Source organism: Cheilinus undulatus, linkage group 17 (assembly GCF_018320785.1).
Source record: "Cheilinus undulatus linkage group 17, ASM1832078v1, whole genome shotgun sequence".
In the NCBI taxonomy this organism is placed as follows: Eukaryota; Metazoa; Chordata; class Actinopteri; order Labriformes; family Labridae; genus Cheilinus; species Cheilinus undulatus.
In genome coordinates, this window is record NC_054881.1 from 28924831 (window position 1) to 28946584 (window position 21754).

The following is a 21754-nucleotide window of genomic DNA, read 5'->3' on the forward strand; positions in this document are numbered from 1 at the left end:
TCTAAAAAGGCTCCATTTACTGCAGCCACATGGAGCAGCTTTAGTGCCAAACCAGGTTTACGGAGGGTCAAACACAATTTTTGTTTAGGGAGAAACAAACAGCCTTTTTGCAGGCCTAAGAGAATTTTTTGCCTTGTCTGTATGTGAAAAGGCATGGAGGGAAAAGAGACTGAAGAAATGGAAAATCAAGGAAGAAAACTAAATAAACAAGATTGATGGAGACCTGGAAAATCTGGAAACCACTATAACACTATCCATGTCTTGATAGAGTCAGGAAATACACAGAAGGTAGTGATGTGGTAATTTTGCCATGATGGTAACAACCTGTGTTTCTGATGTGCATTTTGACAATTGAATGGTTGTCTGTCGTAACCCAGACTTTTGATACCACTGAAAGCCATGTTGCCCTCAGCACTGGGCTTTAAATTTATCAATTAAAAACAGGTAACAATGACAGCAAAAAAGAGGGTTAGGAACGATATGGTCACTTTGGTAGAGTTTCTTCACGACTGCCCCTCTAATCTCTGTAATTCAGTACAACCAGAATGATTTTTCTCAGCCAAACAGTAGAGCTCAGTCAACCTGAGAACAGAAAGTGACACCACACCATCTGACTGGAGCATCTCAAATGTCCTGTTTCTTCCAGATCTTGAAAAATGCAGTTTTAGGTCTCTTTTGGTCCCAGAAAAATGCCCCCCACACCCTAACTAACCGAGATAAGGTGGTGGATCTGGAAACGAATTGAGGAAACATATGTGGACATTAGTGGTGTATGGCCAGTTTATTTAGCAAGCCATACTAGAGGTATTATCTTGAAAAATAACTCAAATTATATATGTATATAGTACTCTGTAGTGTAGAAAGATGTTGCCACAAGTTTATAAAAGATTACAGAGTGACCCAGTGGGAATTTCACAGATTTATTTAAATTAACAAAAAATAATAATTACAATGGGAACAATTTTTTGTCATTTTATAACATTATAGCAATTTTATTAAACTTTTAGGTTTTATATAAGTTTTATTTTTACTGTGAGCCTTATTTCTGTCTAAATTGATTGATATATTTCATATTTATGATGTGGTTTTTTACATTTTCTGATGGAATTATAAGGAAAAATAAGTGGTATAAATAACAACATATATGTGAGTTTAGTCAGTTTTACAACAGTAAAACAGTTTTATCAAACTTAAATGACATAAACCAATGATTTTTTTTGTTAGTCTCATCACTGCTAAAATTCTCTGAGTCTCTATTATATTATATTATATTATATTATATTATATTATATTATAATAATAAAATATATTCAAAGATAGATCTCATGTTGAAATTACGAGATAAAACTACTGGTACCACCCTTACTCATACAGTATTCTGACGGAAATCATGTTCTGCCCCCCAAAAAAGGTCAGAATCTAAAGTCAACCTCTGACATCCCAGACTCTGTCAGGAGGCTCTGCAGCCATCTCTGTGCTTTCTGTGTGGTCTGACCTGTCCCTGTCCATCTCCCTTGTCCTAAGTTTATGGAAAAGCTGCATGTTGATTCATCTTCGAATTGTCATAATGTGACAAATAAGTGTATAAAATACTTATTTTATATATATATATATATTTATTAGGGCTGGGAATTTATCGCGTTAATTAAGATGAATTAATTACAGAAAAAAAATAACACGATAAAAAAAAAATTAACGCATTTAATCACAATTTATTTTTGCACTCCAAACAGCGCGGAACATTTTTCATTGCAAAAGTTCCCGGTATACCCGTAATACTGATGTACAGGACACAACGCGACAAACACCATGGAAACTGATGAGAAGTCGTTGCTGGGTTTGGTGGGCGGAAAATTTAATTTTAAGAAACTACTGGATGGACACCTGGATAAAAGCACAGGTGTGTACAAATTGTGCAAGAAAGAATTTGCCTATCACTGGAGCTCCTCTAGCCTCCGCTGCCACCTCAATGCCAAACATGCTGCAGCTAGCACAGACAACGTTCCTAGTTTGAGCAGGAGGTGTCGCCAATCCACACTCAACAAGATGACTAAGTTCAGAGCCAAAATGAGTAAGTCCACGACTGACAAATTAACAAACTCACTGGCAAAATGGATTGAAGTGGACTGTCGACCACTCTCGGTGGTAGAAGATAAGAGGCTAGAAGCGGTGCTACAGATAGCGTCGTCTGACCCAAATTATGAACTGCCATGCAGAAAGAAAATTTCAAACAATGCAATCATAATATTCCTTATTCATATTGCACTTTATGTTGACACTCAGTGATGAAAAAACACGATTTTGTTGTTTAAGCTCATTTATGTGTCTAATCATTGATTCAGTCATATACCAAAATCCATTTCAATTGAAAAATGTTGCTTCTTGTGTCAAATATTGATATGGGATTAATTGAAATTAATTAAGCCTCTAATTAATTAGATACATTTTTTCAATCGAGTCCCACCACTAATAATAATAATAATAATAATAATAATATATATAGTGTGTAAGTAAACGCTCATTTGACCTTATTCTATTTTTCTATTTTACACATTTTTACACATGCATACACATCCACCAATAATATTCTAGGGCTTAAATTTTGAATTTCAAAGTATTTCAATTAGTGCCCTATAAAGGATGAAGAGGAAAATCTTCAAGACCTTTATGGGTGGGGTCAATGTCTGAGTGAAACAATGCAACACCTAAAATTAGGAACATTATTTACAGTAAATAAAAGTCCTAAATTTGTGCTGGTAAGTCATACTTTAAAGAAAATATGAATAATCTGATCATATGGGTAGTGATGGGTGGTGTGTGCAAAAGGCAAGGACTTAACGCCGTTTATGACCCAACACAAATTAGGAAGTGTATTCGTTAACTTTGACTAGAAGACAAAAGCTCACACTAATGTTTGAGTTTCTTGAAGTGTATGAGATCCTTTTGACCAAGTATTATTCTCATCATTTAGTCTCACTTTTTGAACAAACTACAACCCAAACCATTAATGGAAAATTTCTGGTCAACTTATTATTTCAAATCTAGCTAAATCTATCAAAAAATGAATCAGCATTATTTGTTCTCCTATTTAATTAGGGAATGTGTAATCACTGACCATACAGTGTGCTGATTTCCACCTCAAGAGTCAAAATCTCAGTTTGGGTTTTGACCTCTTTTGAATACTTTTTTGTCATCTCTGCTGACCTTCATCACCTCTCTTCTTTTCCTGGCGGAAGTAGGCTTCCATATAAGAAAAAAACAGAAGGCTATGGGAACAAAAATAAGGAAATAATGGAGACCAGACTACGGCAATGAACTCCACACTCACACAAACACATGAACAGATGAGGGGAGACAGATAAACACTCACATGTGCCCACACAATCACACGCAAACGGTCACTTATATAATTATAGAGACACAAAGACAGATGGAGGAGCACTCAAAACAATGTGAAAACATTTAAACAGTGATGAGAATGCACTAACAAAAACTGCCAATTCTTTCCAGCATCCTTTGAATTAAAACCAGCATTATAATCATTATTAAGCAGAAACATGGGCTCACTTCAAGCTCTAAAGCTCTTTTTCTTGGTACACCATTTGTGAATAACGAGCAGTAATTTGAAGGCCATTTGCTTCCTCTGAACACAAAACCTCCTTTAAATGAAGAAAAGTGTAGCTCTTTCCTGATTTAACTTAATGGTTGTGGGAAGGCTTTGCTTTAATGGCAGACGTGTCATGTTACTTCCAAAGAGAAGAAATCGTTTTTGATTATCCTGACATATATTCTGAAGTAACTCCTACTTTTACATTCCGTCCCATATAGTCCACTACAGAGCATGTTAAGCATGGTCGTGGATGGCTTGAAGGATCTGCAGGTAGTTGAGCAAAAGGATTATTTTGTTATAGAATTAAATGTTTAGCTTTCTATGATGCCAGCAGTTCAGAGATTTCAGAATGCTCAAGAAATGTGTTTTGTAGCATCCATCAATGACAATAATGCATAACTTGACTTTCTTTAAAAAAAGAAAAAAAAAACCAAAACCTAACATTGTACTGTGTAAATGCGGATTGTCCATAATGAAAGAAAATGATACCCAAGTTAAAGAACCCCTAAACCAAAACCAAACCAAAACTGGCTTTTTTGGTCAACACATGGTAAACCGAATCTCTCCATGCAAGAAAAACAACAGCATCAATCTATTCAGCAAATGACCCAGAGCAATTTGTAAACATCAAGCTTTGTCATGATGGGAGTACGATAAGAATACAGGAAACATTGCTTAAAAGTTGAGTTGAATCTATGGGTCAGCAAAATATTCTTAGTCATTGTCTAAACTCTACCCACAAAGTTGCATAAGAAAAAGTCTTTGAATTACATAAAAGGAATAATACGGCTTTAGGAGTACAGAAAGTCATGCGTTTCCTGTTTCAGTCAAAAATGTTCCTGAAGCATGACCATAAACTCGTCCTTTATTTTGAACCAAAGTTTATCAAAGTAACAATGGAAAAGGAATTTAACCACAAAAAAAAAAAAAAAGAGTCCTGGCTTAACCCAGTGTTACTGAACCTTTACAAATGACTATTTTTAACACAAACCATCATTTTCTCCTCACCATAACATCACATTTTCACATAATAAAACCTAATCTTTTTAAGCATCTGTCCTTCTAAATGCTTTAATTTGTGGGACTTGGTGAGTCGGTTAACCTTAGAGTCTGTTTTCTTTTTCTGTTCATTTTGAAACTTTTCTTTGTGCTTTTCTTTGACATTTTTACACTCCACACACAAAAATAATAAAGTAAAACAGACTGAGATGCTTGCCATGCTTGTCATTGGCTAAGACTTTGTGAGGACAAACAGGTGCTGCTAAACTCATCTTTATCTATGACACTTAAGAAAAAAAAGGCTTTTGCACCCAGTGTTAACTTCTATCCCTGATATCTCATTAGTAATGTATTTTCTACCACTATGAGTGTCTGCTTCATATATTTAATATGCTATAAAAATTATACATGCTTTTTATACAGATTATTCTTGGGCTTTTTTTATTTTGATAGGAAAGCTAAAGAGAAACAGGAAATGTAAGGAGAGATTCAGAAAAGACATGCGTCAAGACCAGGAATCAATTAAGAACCAGAGCCTCAGCATATGGCGCCTGCTCTGCCAACTGAGCCACGCCGGTGTGGCGCCCTACATACTCAAATGTAATGGTAAAATGAACTCATTGTGATAAGTATGTCAAGCTTTAGACTATGCAATCTGGGACTTTTCTATTATTTCTTAGCTAATGTTTCCACCTACATGCAATACTCTAAGGCCCTTAAATGATTAAAAACACAATATTAAATTACTGCACTCATTCTTCTGTTTGTCATTCCCTTCTTTCAGAGGGGTTCTTTGTCTTTTAGCATCCCTCCTTTTTTCTCATGATGGTTTCCTGTCATACATCCCTTCTTTCTCTTTCCTAATCCATTTCTCCACTCTTTTTGATTCTCTTTGTTTTAGTTTGTAACTTACTCTCAGCCTGTCTCCTTTTTCCTTAGTCATTCCTCCACTATTTCCTTCAACCTGTCTTCTTTCTCACCTATTCTGTCAGTCTCACCTCCTCTCCTTACTCAAATCATAATCTCAACCTGACCCTAAGCTGTGGTACTGACAATGTCCCATTTAAAATGAGGAGACAACTTCCCATTGTTCCGCAGAGGGATTTCTTTTCCTCCATCCTCTTTCCCACACCAATTCTTCCCCAAGCACACAGTGGAGATTAGATAAAAGTTCACATTCATTGGCTGAGTGTTTACAATAATTGATAAAGAGGCTGTGGTGTGCATAGAAATGGAGTCTGCTGGTGTCACTGTGATCTAATGGTTTTTGACTGGAAATACAGTGAGGTCTTTGAAATGGTAATAAAGAAGGTTTCTGCACAGTTGTTGGTCAGAAACAGTGACTCATTCACTTCCTGGTGCTGAGATTTTTATGTTTCAAATTGAAATTTTCAATTATACAGTTCTAGACAAATGCAATTTAAATAATTCACTCACATCTAAAATATTCCCATATCCTGCATTTCTACCTAATGGCAAAAGCAGAACTTTAGCCCATGGACTTTTTAAACATTATGAATCTCTTTTTCTGCAATGGTTTGGACAAAATACTCTTTGTGCATTAACTGTCTGAAAACTAAACATGCAGATAAAGCCCAACAAAGAACACAGCAATTGTTCCAAGAGCATTTATTTGATTTTAGGCTTGTTTTCTTGTTCTCATGGTGTGGCTTTTCTATCTCTTACAAATATCGTCACTTTAGGGTCGTATTTTTGGGCTTGGTTCCAGTGTAGTTGCTTATTGGGCTTGCCTTGCTATCTCCTATAAATTGAAATATGACAGTTGGCCCTCTTGCAGGATCAGTGCAAAAGCCTGCTTCCCCTGCTCAAATACTCAAGTCAGATCTTAGTCTCTAGTATTCCTGCTGTCAGCAGCATTTTATCCCGGTGCTTGTTAATGCTGTGGCCACGTATATAGTCTGTTAACAGCACAGACATGGCACTGATTGTTTGCAGGTTTGTGCTGCAGTGTGTTAGCATCACAGGTATTTTAAGAATGCCTACTTGCAGGGTGATCCCTGGGGTGACTTCAGAAAAAACAAACAAACACTGATGTCTGTTGATACCCTGTTGCTGTCCCTCCAAAACAGGTGGTCCTGGCATGCATTACAGGTGCAGCAAAAATCCTAAAACAAGGGAAAGACTCAGGATGAAGTCCTGGCTGGAATTAAGCTACACCTGTGTTTATGGATGTGAGCAGTGAAATTACATATCATCTGGCTGATGACACTACCCTGTCTACTCACTGTCATTGGTTGTTGTGCCTCTGTCAGAGGCACTATGACCTAGAATTGTAAATATCAAATGAGTTTGATCTTTAATAAGATCCTGGGTCTGGTAGGATACAACATGATCTGGAGTAGTAAAATAACTGTGTTGACACCACACACATGCAGATTATTTTGACAAATAATTGTATGCATCAGACGCCATTTGGAATATGCCCCCACAATCATCGGGGAGGCAAATCTTGCCTCAAATCGGGCTTAAAATCCCCTAGTGTGTGCCTTAATGTGAGTGCACCTCTAGGTTACCTCAGCACTGCTCTAGCCATCAGGCAAATTTCCAGACTTGGTTCAGCTGGGACTTGAGCATGGTCAGAGGCAACCTTTGGTTGGGTAAAGAACTGGGCTGATTCCCAGCCCAGTTCTTTACAGACTGAGTTACTGCCACCCAAAAATGTTATAACCAAAAAGGAAACTGTGGATGGTGAAGTGAAGTGAAAAGTTGACAGAACCTAAATTTTAACAAGTGACTCTGCAGATACCAGATTCTTGAGGACAGATGCTTCAGTTGAGTGATTAGAAAAGCTGCACTGTGAAAAGTCATTTTTTGTTTTAAGCTTCACACTATCAAACAAAGGAAATGGGTGACTGTGAGTTATACTCCGACATCATCAGACTGGACAGGGCTAGTTGGATCTGGTTGGTTCTGCTTGCTATGGGTTCCTGTGTTGAACATTGATTGGTTATACAGTGTGACTTTCAAATATGTGTATGTCATTGATACAGCATCTGTGTGCATGTGTTAGCTGATGGTATGTCTTGGCGCTCCACACTGTCTGACGATGTGACCCCATACAGCACCACTGGCTTTGAGATAATTAAATCATTCACAGTGGACCCCTTCATGAGCCAACACCTGACACACAGACACACACATAGTGAACAAGGGTCATGGTTAATTAGACAGTGCTGTTGACTCAGGGAACAATGATGAGGAGAAGCTCTGTTGGTGTCATTCAAACATGTTTTCCACCAGAAGGGAACTACGGCCCACTGGACAAATTCTGAGTCACCTGCTGCTCTTACTTCCTTTTATTTATGAACTAATGTGCACAAAGACAAATTTACTGAATTAAAATGAGACAGACTCATAAAATGGCCCTACAGTTCATTATTTTTGCTCTTTGGGGAAAGTTTTACTGACCCTTGGATGTTTTACAAAAGTTGTATGTAAGTCCTGATCCCAGTTTAGCCTTCCCTTTTCAAAATTAATTTCTGATCAGATTTATTGTCTCATAGATTTTCTAATTAAAGGAATTCTTCTTGGTGGTTTTGGTTGAGCATGACAAACATATAACATCTCATTCCCTACATGTTCGAGTGCATGCATGTGGATCTTAAATGCACCCATACAAAACAGTTTTACACATGTTGCACTGCTTGAGGCAGCAGTGACTCAGTAGATAGGTTCAGTCATTTCATGACATGGAGGTTGTCAGTTCAGTTCTTGGCTCCTCCAGCCAAAGACTCTTAACCCCAAGGCATATGAATGTGTATGGAACTGTGTGAATAAGATTAGGTAAAACTGATGGTCTCTCTCATACAGTGCCTATGAAAAGTATTCACTCCCCTTAATGTTCTACCCTTTTATTGATTTTATATATCAGTCATTGCCATTATAATTTGGCTTTTTCAACGACAACAAAAACTGCAAAAAAATATTTTATGTCAAAGTGAAGACATATTTCTACAAAATGATGTCAATTAAATAAAAAAAAAGTGCTTGTAAAATAAGTGACTGCATATATATTCTCCCCTTCAAGTCAGTATTTTGTAGGTGCACGTTTGGCTGCAATCTTAGGACTCAGTCTGTGTGGATAGGTCTCAATCAGGCTTGCACATCTGGACAATTTTATACCATTATTCCTTGCAAAACTGCTCAATCTCTGTCAGGATGCACAGGGATCAAACAGCCCTTTTCAAGTCCAGCCACAAATTCTCCATCGGATTGAAGTCTGGGCTTTGACTCGGCCACTCCAGAACATTCACCTTGTTGTCTTTAAATCATTTCTGTGTAGCTCTTGCTGCATGTTTCAGGTCATTGTCTTACTAGAAAATAAATCCTCTTCCAAACCTTAGTTGTCTTGCAGCCTGAATAAGATAATCCCCCAGGATTTTCGTATAGTTTACAGCATTTGTTTTACCCTCAACCTTTACAAGCCTTCCAAGGCCAGCTGCTGAGTAGCATCCCCACAGCATGATGCTGCCACCACCATGCTTCACAGTGGGGATGATGTGTTTGTGGTGATGTGCAGTGTTTGGCACATAGCATCTTGTCTGATGGGCAAAAAGCACCATTTTGGTTTTACCAGGCCAAATAACTTTCTTCCACTTGACCACAGAGTCTCCCACATGCCTTTTGGTGAAATCTAGCCAAGATTGAATGAGTTTTCTTCAGCAGTGGCTTTCTTTTTGCCACTCTCAAGCTTTGACTGGTGAAAAACCCATGCAACACTCCTTTCGAGTAGTCATAGGTGTCTTGGTGGCCTCTCTCCTAGTCTCCTCCTTGCACAGTCACTCAGTTTGTGAGGTCGGTGATCATGGCAAATTATCTTATGATGGATTTAGCTGAACTCATGAATTTTCAGTGCTGTGAAAATTTTTGTTGTTTCCATCCCCTGACTTATACTTTTCTATAATCTTTCTCTGAGTTGTTAAAAGTGTACTAAACAACATTACTCTCGGTCATAAACACAACATGACACCTCTAAATCTTGATTTATACATCTACATCAGACTACTCCATAGGTATGCATAGACCTGACCCCTTTGCAGAGGCCGATGTATGTAGCTGACATGCACCCCCTTACAAAATTTAACTACATGTCAAAACAGCACACACCACAAGCCCTGAGATTGTTTGGTCTGCTGGGTAGCACTAGGTGATGCCACTCTCTGAGAATGTCTGCAGGCATACGTGACCACTCTAGAGTGAGATAAAAGGCTGTGGCTGGTGGTACAATTAGACAAATCTCCTTGCCTGCATCTATAATGAGCAGAAATGCTTTTCCTCATCTTTATGTCTTTTAGTGGCTGAAGGAGTGCCAGTAATTCCATGTTCTTTGCCTCAGCTGATTCAGTGATCATCTTCTCCAATGACAACGCTCTTTTCTTCTTAATATCTATAGTATAATCCACTGTTGATCATTATAATGTCAGCTCTAATTCCAGCATAATATATTCATTTTCAGTTTGGTGTCCAGTACAAATAAGCAGGAAATGTGGTGGCAGGACCTTGAACTGGGATAAAAACCGAACACCCAGGGACTAAGTCAGAGTGACACAGACACACACATGCACAAATATACACCCCTCATAACACAACGATATTTCTATTTATGTATGTATCTTTAGCTGCTGCTCCATATGAGCGTGTCTTTGTTTTGTAATCTCTAATAAAACAAATTAAATAAAAGCCATATTCTGGTTTATTTTCCTACCATTCAACTTCTTGAGTTCTTCAGAGTTTATGTGAATAAAGCAAATCTGTGCAGCCTCGGGACTAAGCACATGTGTAAGTGTGTGAAACCCCTGTTTTTAACCTTTCATCCTGCCTTTCCAAGAAGAAATCACCCATGACTGGTTTTTAAAGCATCCTGAGAAGGACCAAATGAAGAGGACAGCAGGCAGCAGGGGAGCAATTATTATCATCTGGTCAGCAGATGGGGGAAACCGGACAGGGAATAGCTGGAAGGTTTACTTTCTCATCAGCTCATCTCAATCTTCCCCTAAAAAGTCCAACACTATAAAACTCAGCGGCAAGTCTAACACACCAGAGACTGGGCGATTTCTGACCCTTTTTGTTTTGCTTTGGTCCATAAGACAAAAACAGACAAAGAGGGTTTATTTAAAGGAAAAGGGTGTAAGCACCCAAGAGAACAAATTATTGCCCTGCAAATAAAATTGAAAAAAACAAATGTCACGGTTTTATTAGAACAACAGCAACAAAATATCCTCCTGAAACTATCTCAGTGAAACACAGCGGTGGATTCCAAACTCACTAAAACACATCACACCCTTGCTCCAAAGACTTGTCCTCCCAAAACAGAGTGAGAAGAAACAAATGAGATTTTTTTAAGGAATTATACTATTGATTGTGGTAAAATAAAGAATTATTAATGGCATAATAAAACATGTGCCAAACACATACAAGTGTAGTTCAGCCAAAGGTTGAATTAATTTGGGACTTTTCATTTGTCTTTATTTCCATTTCCTTTCACTTTTTTTTAACTTCAGTTTAGTTTGTATTAGTTTTTAAAGCTGGTTTCTTATTTGAGTTCAGTTTTTATTTTGCCAAAATGCTGTTTTAGTGCAGCTTTTATTAATTTAAGTAAAATGGGATACTCGTCAAGGCGAGGCCAAAAAAAAGGTCAGAAAAGTTGACATCATACAATCTAAAAAAATACATTCAACTGACTCCTCTGAACTCCCTATTGTACTTATTCAAATTAGTTTTTTAAATACAACTCAAGAAGTCTTAGATCAAATCACAACATTTTACACTCCCCAGGCTTTGGTGTACATATCAGTCTGTATGCTGTTGGATTTGAAACTTCACAAAAACAGTTTTAAACACTTGAAATCACTGAAAAAGAATCAAGTTTCTGTTTAGGATGGTCTTCTTAACTTGACATGCCAGATACTGACTGTTTCCTATGTCCAATGCATGGGCTATATTAACATCCATCTGGGAAACCTCCGAGGTGTTTGGGAATGGTATGACATTTCTACATATTCTCAGAAAGTGATTTGTTAAATGTTCCACCTGTCACCTTCATCAGGCGCCAATAAAAGCAACAAGACAAAATCAGGTAGTAGGCATGCACATCTGAGCTTGGTAGACAGGAACTCTTGCAGGTTACTAACAGCTGAGCTTGTTGTTGGATAAAACTGCTGAGGCCAGTTGGAAGAAGTGCAAAAATGTCTTCCTGGCCAAGTAGCCTTCAGTGTGGCTCTGGGCTCTTGGTTTACTAAAGAAATGTGGTGGCCCACTTCTTACAGCCAGTGTGTTTACTTTTATACAGTAAAACCCCACCCTAAACTATTGCAAACTCATGCCTAAGCAGGTCAGGAGAAGAGAAAAACATAATTTCTGTCATGAAAAGCTTTCATTGCTTTTCTTTTCGTTTTAATTAAAAAAGAATTGTGGTCCAGTTCTGACAAAAGCCCCTATACTATGGCTACATCCGAGCTAAAAGCAGCAGCAGCTATTGCTGTCAGCTACAACTAAGCCCCACCCCTTCTCCTCAAATGACGCCGATTGGTCAGCTCTGTTCTCAGACTTGGAACAATCATTTCAAACTGGAGGTCTGGATGGAGATGGATTTACCTGATGACAAACACAGAGTCTGTCCAGTCCATCAGCTTTGCAAGGTTCTTCACAACTGCTGTTCATGACCTGATTTTACATTAAAACATTTTTAATGTTAAACATTAGGGGCGGGCATACTGCAGTATGCATTTTTTTTTAGAGTCAGTAAATCTGCTATTGTGTTGTAATATTCAACTGACATGCTAGGTTTACTTTTAAAGAACTTTTCAAGATATTTGGCCCCTCAGAAGAATTTACACCTCATGTCACTTCCACCCATTCCTAAACACACACTTCCACTAAACGCAATTACATGGACTTAAGTATCCAGGCTTATCCCAGTTGTGATCATATTTGGGCTACGGTGTTCATACATACAGAAAAAGCTAGTTATTCATATCCGTGTAAACAAGATAAATACTAATATTCCAGTTTCTGATCACTACATCTTATTTGTGCAAGCACCTGGGATTTTTTCATATATACAATACAACCTAAGACAATTTTGAAATCCAAGAAGAATGAAACCACTGTGACTTAAAAGCAATTTTATATACCAACATGATGTGGCTGACGTGGTGTATACACCTCATTTCCAGCCATGGGGAAAGAAATGGACATTAAATACTAAACATATCCTCACCTCTAACAGGTGTCAGCCTGTCACTGCCACACAGGCGGAGGAAGCAATGAGTGAAAATATGAAGCCATTACTGGTGGGACAGAGCCTCTCATCTAAACTTTAAATCTTATGATGTCATTATTAAAAACTGAAACTAAGTTACTTGCTTCAGTCCAGCCCTCTTATTGCTGCTGCCACATTTGTTTTGCTGATTCGTCACTTGTTTAAGGCAACTGCAGCAGTCACAAAATGGGTTAAAGTGAATAGGCTACACGCCACAGTATCCGTTTTTTTTTTTTTTTCAAGTCTTCCAATAAAAAAAAAAAAAAAAGAGGTTTCTTAAAGGGCTTACAAGGGCTTAACCAGGATTTTGAAATTTGGATAGTGCTTACATACCCCCCCCCCATGAAAATGGGATACTTAAAAAACTCCACTCAAACCAGTATACTCATATTCATGTAAATACATTCAGTGATGACAGACTCTACATGAAGTGCTCATAAGTACAACTTAAACTTTTCAGTAGCATGGTTGACTAAATCCATGCAGGAATGCATCCTAAAAACAGCAGCAGTTCAAGTTTCCCAGTGTAACTTTCATTTATCTTAAATGTTCATATGAAACCTGCAATTCAAGTTCATCAAGATAAAGTAAGGCTTTTAAAAATTATGAGCTTAAACTGTCATGTCAGTGACCCTAGGCCAGACCATTCACAACTTGATATAAAGAATCTGAATGACGCACTCCATGTAGTTTCTCCAACAGCTTTACTGCTTCAGGATGAAGTCACCAGTCAAAACTTGGAACATGTTTATTAAAAAGGGTTTCTGACTGAAGGTAATAGCAGCACACAACAGTAATTTCAAGTGTATTGAAGTGTTATTGTATGACTCAGATCTTTCTCTGTAGTGGGACAAGAAACAATGTTTACAAGAAAGCAGCTGCAATAACACAAAGGGTTTTAACTTCTGCTCAAGCATTTACAGTGGAAAAAAGATAGTGCCAAATAGATTTTGCTGATTTTGTGGTCTGAATTTAGGCCATGCAGATCTACTCAATCACATTTCAAAATGTTATACTGTCCCAACTGTTAACTATCCGGAATGAACGTTACAAATAGTTCTAAAGGAGGAAAAAAAGTGGTATTGACCGTATTAAAACTGTCTTTAATTGTCTAATATGTAGTAGAAAAAGTTTTTTTTTTCTACATTATATTCTCTTTTTCCATAAAAGAACATCTTGATAAGTTGAAACCATAATAAATGTGGTAATTAATCAACATTTGCTTGTGGCTTTGCTATCCCCCAGTGACCTTCAGCTTGAGTCACAGAAATGTCTACAGATTAGACCAAAGCCACTTGCTTTGTTCTCTTAAAAACTGCTGACCTACAAGGCAGGTTAAATCAATGGAAACAAACAAAGAATCTTCATGTAGCAGAAAATGTACGTCTTAAACATACTATGGGCTGCAGTGCAGATTCTGCCGTCCACTGCTCTGAATTATGGGTGAAGCAAAGACAACAGAGGCAACAGGATGAGATTACACAGCACATAAGAGACAAATCACACAGAATCCTTTGGTATGTTTTGTCTAGGACCAACACATCCTGCTTCAAGGCAGAAAGAAGTGCTTTTCCCACAATTGACACTCCAGCTTATTTTACACACAGCTGCAGTAATTTGCTACTGCTACAGTCAGTTGATGTGTAAAAAAGCATTGAAAACAAGGCTCTGTTTAATGAAGGGGTAACTCTTCTCTCCAAGAATGTTTAACAAGCAATAAACAAGCACTATCAGACTGTATACCAGCACAGCAGGGTTGGAATTGAACGTTTTTGTCTGCCTGCCACTGTGGCTGGTGGATTTAAAAATCTACCAGCCACACACATTTTTTACCAGTCACTCTATTTTAACAAGCAACATTATTTAATGCTATAACATAATAAAAAAGGCTTTTAGTTTTCAAGTTAAAGGCTATTTAATAAGAGATGATTGGTGCATAAGTGATCCAAACTCATTTTAACCTTGTTTTTTCAACCAATTTGTCTGTAGTTGACCATGCAAATCAACATTTGCTGTGCGTCCTATGGCAACACAGTAAATTCATAGGCCTTTTTCTGCATTATGAGAGTCAGACTTGTTAGGATTTAATTTTTTTGGGCACAATATCAGCAGTCTCATGCCAAAACTCTGGCTTTGTTTAACTATCTTGGACTTCAAACATCCAGGACATTGGTTCAAACTAGGGGGTCAGCTGATGTTGGCTTTCAGGGCTGATACCGATTATTTGTCATTCATTAGACCGATATTTTGGACAGATAAAGGTAATCAGCAAAATATCAGCATCAGTAATCGGCCAGGCCTTTAATTTGGTCAACCCCTAGTTCAAACTCCTCTGGCAGTTACACCTGTTGCAGTGGAGAACTTCTCTCATAAGACACTGAGTCAAACCATCCTAGAACACAGCGGCCTGTAAACATTTGACAGCATCTCTGCCACAGGGAAGAGGAGGCAGAGTTGTTTTGGTCAGTGAGTGTGTAGTTCTGCTTGGGTTTACTCATAAAGTCAGTACAAAACAGGAAAAAAAGGGGTTTAATTCATGCTGTTCACTGTTACAAAGTTACTCTCTTAAGTTAGCCTACTTTTATTTACCTGCCCCAGTGGCCGGGAAATTGACCAGTTTTACCTGACACTGCTCAAAAGTACCATTTTGCTGGTGGTTGGTGCTAATCTCCCACCCTGCATCACAGTATTCTATGTTTAAAAATGATCCTGCATTGATGCAAATCAGTTCTTATTTTTAAAGCTTTGGATACAGTTTTTAAACACCAGGATTATTGATGATTCATGAAAAGTAATCCTTTAGTGGTGAGAAAGAGTACGGTTATAGCTTATTTTCTACAGTTAATTATTTTCATTTAAAAAAAGATCCATCATCCCAATAATGGAGCATTGTTACTGAATTGAAAAGAACTTTCTTTCTGTTACATCAGGCTTCATGTTAAAGCAACCTTGGTAGGTACTTGGATCTGAATTTTTAAAATTTTCTATTATTTTTTTTTATTTCTTATTTTGTCTCAGTTAATATGCATTAGAAAATCTCTTGACATCTGAATGTGTGATGGGTGCATTCAGGAGGGGAAACTTAAAATGATAAGAAAAGCTTTGGCACACTATCTGGCTTTTTACCTCTTTTATATCCACCTATTACCTATTAGAATGTTATTTTGATTCATTATAAAACTTACTGTTTGACTTTGTTTGAGATACGTTTACATAAATATTTAATATTTATTGTGATTTAACACTTAATCAAACTTTTTTTCTAGCATATAATAAACTAACCAGCATTAGATGATTAATTGCAGAGGTTTTCTCATCGGGTGATTGAACACTTGGACTCAAAACCTTGTGTTATTGTCCATTTGGTGTATATTAGACTTTTGAACAGCAGCATGTAAGGTAGTCTGGTTGAGAGCCAAATCATTAAAGCCTGGTGTTGAAAAATCATAAAGATGATCTCCAGGCTGAATACATTTTTACTTTTCCCACCACATCAGGTCTCAGTGAGAGGAAATTTTTGCTGCATTTGTTGAGCTCTGTTTTCAGGAAACAGAGGAAGTGATTTTGCCCATTTTACAAAAAGTAGAATCCATTGGTGAAAATCAACAAACTCCATCCAATAAAAGTGCCTTGGTTGCAGTCTTTAATGTTTTGATTGTATGGGCGTAGCTCAGTCTGTAGGGACAGGTTGGGAATTGGAGGGTTCCCAGCACAAGTCTTAGTTGTACCATGTCTAGAAATTTGTATGGTAACTGGAGAGATGCCATTTCACTTCCTGAGTACTCCCAGTATGCCCTGGAGTGAGGCCCTGATCTTCCAACCACTCAGGTGGCTCTCACTCTATCTCTCTGTCAGTGCATATCCATAGGATTCTGCTTGTCCATGTGAATGTATTTCAGCCTATGTGAGTGAAGTATGTATAATGCATATCTTCTGCTTTTTCTTATTCTACAAATGTAAGAAAACTGTATATTCTACACACTTTACTTTGTAAGCAACAGGAAATGGAGAATGTTTTGCCTGGAATATTGTGCTGGATGCTTCTACTTGTGCTAGGCAAACATTGTGTGCTGAATGATACAGCCTCACAGAAAGGCCCATCAACAGATTCATTGTTCTCCTGCTGCTGATGTTGAAATGTTGAAATCACCATTACAAAGATAACAGATTCCCAGAGGAGATTTCTGCTAGACAAAGGCACGATAAGTATAAGTAGATGGGTAATTTGCTAGCAAAAGCTGACTGGCTGGTGACCAAGATAGATCAATGAACTGATAGACAGATAAATACATAAACAGACATACAATTAAATAAATAGGTAGGTGGAGTATTTAACTTTTTCCTTACCCAGAACAATCACCACAGTTTTCAGGAGAGACATCATGGTATCCCGGTTGCGTCGTGGTCCCGAACTATGCCGTGACATCCTCATGGTCCTCTGGCGCACATAGACAAAGATGTGCGCATAAAGTGTCACCATAACAACAAATGTCACCAGGTTAAACACTGCCCAGAAGACTAGGTAGGAGTTGCTGTAAAGTGGGGCCATGTTGGAGCAAGACTTAATGCTACAGATACAGTTCCAGCCCACACTAGGGATGGCTCCCATCACTATAGACATGGTCCAGATTATGACAATCACTACCACCACACGGCGGTTGCTCATACGTGTGTGCAGCTGCATACGGAACACGGTGATATGGCGCTCAATGGCAATGGCGAGCAGATTGGCCACAGATGCCGTAAGGCTGGTATCGATCAAGCCCTGGCGCAGCAGCCATGTGGAAACAGTCAGGCGCCTTGTGTTTGGTCCCGTGTTGAACATCAAGTAAAAGTATGCAAGTCCTGCAAAGAAGTCAGCAGCTGCCAGGTTGGCCATCAGGTAGTAGATGGGGAAGTGGAATCTCCTGTTGACATAGATGGCGATCATCACAAGGAGGTTGGCAAGCATGATGAAGATGCACACAGTGATTCCCAATCCCATCACAAGCCTGCTGACGGTGTTCCAGTCAGAAGCAAGGTACTTGCCACTACGGTTGTAGAAGAAAGCGATGGTCTCATTGTAGTAACACTGTTCCTCATCCATGGTGGTAATGGTGCTTTCTGTTGGAGAAAATATGTCAGAAGTTAGAAAAAACAATTAAAGCTAGACATTATGGTGAAAATTAATCTCATGGGAGCACAGTTCTGCATTGAATCACTGGATACTCTTCAGATTTGCTTATAATTTTGTTGCTTAAATGGAAGGTTTACTTTTCCCATGCTCTGTTCTGTAACAGCGCTCATTTTCTCAAAACAATAGTCCCCCCCGATCCTACAGAAAGGCAGAATTACATTAGGATGTCACATCTGGCTTTTAACCTTCAGTTGGCAACCGAACCGTAATGTGTGAGTCAAATTTGTGATGTCTTAAGATCCCATAAGTTTGGAATTTCCCAAGTCTCATGAGTTTGGCATACAGGAAAATTTTAATCTGACATTCAAAAGCTCACAACTAAACAGATGAGCTAAGATGTGTATCAAAAATGGTCTGTGCGGACAGAGAGTAAAGGTAAGAAACAGAGTTTGCAGGTTGGGTGTGAGTATAGGTATGACTTTAGGTCTTTTTGTTTTTCTATTCCAGGAAAACTATTAATTATCTTGGTGACTCACCAAGGATTGCATCCCTCTCTTTGCTGTCTAAAACATGTGTCCTACTTTTATGCATTAGACAACAATGTGTTGATCTGTACTTCCAGGAAAATACACACATTTCTCTTTCATAACCTTCAATCCAAAGCTGCTCTCAGGAAATGTGGTCTTAAGCTGGTTCCTTAAACATGGGGGAGAAATCCCCAGCAGATTTAGACTCAAACAATTAGCTGTCATTGCGTGTGTGTGTGTTTGGTGACTAGATTATTACATATATAGAAAACAAACAAGATAGAAAAGGGGCTTTATAGGAGCAAATGATCTAAACACAACTGCTGCAAACAAAACTTGTATTGTCTACAAGTCGCAGTCAACAGCACCATGACACTGGGGTAGTTTGTCTGCTATGTGGTGTTTGTGTGTTTACCTAGAGTGCTGTTTGAACAAACTCTACAGTGACATGAGACTGAAATGTGCTTTTTCCATCTGGCTGATTTTTATGGGTATTTCTGCTTGAAAAAAACAACATGGCACAATGAGTCAAGTCACACACACATAAACAGAGCTCAAAGGAATATGCGTGTTTGAGCTCCAGGCCTACACAGATCTTGGCTAGTCTCTCTCATACAAACAATACCGGAAACAGGACCTCAGGACAGGAGTAGAGAGGACTTTGTGTAAATAAGACAGAGACAAAGAGAGAGAAGGGGTAAAACACAGAGGGACAAGCTCTGTGTTAAAGGCCAAGCCTTTTTATTGAAATCCTGATTTGATTTACCTTCCAGGACTGCTCAAATCCTCTAAGCCCTCATTTCTCTCTGCAGTGACACAGCAAACATTGTCAGTGAACTGCAAACATGAAGGATTTCTTTCCCGTCTTGGTCTAATTCGCACAGTTGGAAAAACTTTCCCAACCTTTACCTCTAAGAACATTCACATGAAAAATAAGTCATTCTCCTGAGAAATGAGGTTGAAAACTGAATGAAGTTAGCCAAAAATACCATTCACCCCTTGTACCTCTGCTATTAAAGAGCACTATATTTCACAGGAAACATGCTGTTTTGACAACCATAATAAACAAGATATGTTACATAATGTAGAATGTTATATTTAACAGGAGCAGTAACCCATAATTTATTTCCTTGCTGAGTATTTTTCCATAGAATACAATGTATTAATGTCTAAATTTAGCCCGCTTCTAAACACTAACCCGAGCCAAAAGCAATAATGCTCTTCAACTATACAGTGTATTGACTCAGAATGGCAGGATAAAATATCTTTATATTCCTTCCCCAATACGGGTGTGTATTAAGCATGGCAGGGCACCAATAACAGTAGAAGGAAGAAGGAAGTCCTAATCAATTAAATTAACACTGTCAGGGGATATGTTTATGCTCTCAGTTTCCCAAGGTAGTCTGATAACAGTCTCCAGTGGCAGACATGTTTGCTTGGAGTGGCTGCTAAATGTTATTTCATACACTGAATTAGCAAAGGAGTGTTCTATTAGCTGTATTAAATTATTGCTAATGTTTTAATGCACCAGACAAGGCGGATGTATCTGCTTTCTTTCTGCAAATTGAGTTCTGAAGAGACAAAATTAAACACAGGCCAGGATTGCTTTCAGTGGGACATAGGCACCCCATACTTCAGAACTTTATATTAGAACTATTTTAAACTAAACTATTTTAAAACCACAAATAAAATAATCTATATAAACCCCCCAAACAGAGGACTTGGAGCCCCAAACTTCTCCACTATTTGCTCTCACACAACTGCTGTACATCAATCAATGACACCACTCCAGCCTGATTAGATACAGAGAACAGTTTAACGCTAAACCCAGAAATTTCTCAATCACACTTTCTCACAATGTCTCCATTCACCACTCTGGCGCAACCCCATGTTTCAAATCATTAATAAAGTATTCCCAATCTTCCAAATCATCCCATCTTCCCAATATGGAAAGAGAGGAGTAACCAGCCTGGGACAACTATTCGTTGACCGTCTGCCCATGACCTTCGACCTAATTCAGGAGAAATATGAAATACAGGACCACTGTTACTTCAAATATATTCAGCTTAAAGATATAGAAAATTCAATACTACAACCTTTAATGACCATACTCATCTCTTAAACCCTAAAAAGACCTACTCCAGATATAATAAATGCTAACATCCAAAGACCTAACAATATCAATCCCCACAGATAAATGGACCACCAACCTATTGATTTCACCTGACAAATCATAAGCAATAATACCCTCTCTATGTGCGTTAACTCCAAAATCCAATTAATACAATATAAAGTCCTCCACAGAACACACATCCTCAGTCTCAGCTCCCCTCTATGCCCCTTTACTGCACTAATTGGTGACATCTCCACATTTACCATAAAACCCCATAACACCATTCATATTGATATCACTGCAAAAATACAGGCACACTGTTAAACTGGAAAGGCCGTGCTAACGTCCATCACTCACTTGTTCAGTTCACTAACAGAAACTCAAATCTCGAAAATTAAAGACTCCATAAAAAACAACATCCCATAATTTTAGAATACCTGGTTATGTATGCTCACCAGCCACTTTATTAGGTACACCTGTTCAATAGCTTGTTAACGCACATAGCTAATTAGCCAATCACATGGCAGCCACTCAATTTATTTGGGCATGCACACCTGGTCAAGGTGACTTGCTGAAGTTCAAACTGAGCAGCAGAATGGGGAAGAAAGGGGATTTAAGTGACTTTGACATGGCATGGTTGTTGATGCCAGAGGGGCTGGTCTGAGTATTTCAGAAACTGCTGATCTACTTGGATAACCATCTCTAGGGTTTACAGAGAATGGCCTGAAAAATGCTGCTGGTAGTGGTGTAATGCTGTGGGGGATATTTTCTTAGCACACTTTGGGGCCCTTCGTATCAAATGAGCATAATTTGAATGCCACGGCCTACCTATTGTTGCTGACCATGTCCATCCCTTATGACCACAGTGTACCCATTTTCTGATGGCCACTTCCAGCAGGATAACGCACCATGTCACAAAACTAAAATCCTCTCAAACTGGTTTCTTGAACATTACAATGAGTTCATTGTACTCCAATGGCTTCCACAGTCACCACATCTGCATCCAAAAGAGCACCTTTGAGACAGAAGATTTGCTTCATGGATGTGCACCTTTTAGCACCTTGTTGAAACTATGCCACGAAGAATTAAGGCAGTTCTGAAGAAAAAA

The 21754-nt window shown here is 38.3% G+C and overlaps 1 protein-coding gene across 1 annotated transcript in view; it reads right to left on the reverse strand.

The window, feature by feature from the left end:
- Positions 1-21754, reverse strand: part of lpar1 (lysophosphatidic acid receptor 1) — a 56703-nt gene that overhangs the window by 8066 nt on the left and 26883 nt on the right. Inside the window, exon 2 of the mRNA XM_041810783.1 lies at positions 17238-17993. Within this exon, the coding sequence (XP_041666717.1) occupies positions 17238-17976 (739 nt within the window). The 5' untranslated portion in view covers positions 17977-17993. The remainder of the gene's footprint in view (positions 1-17237; positions 17994-21754) is intronic.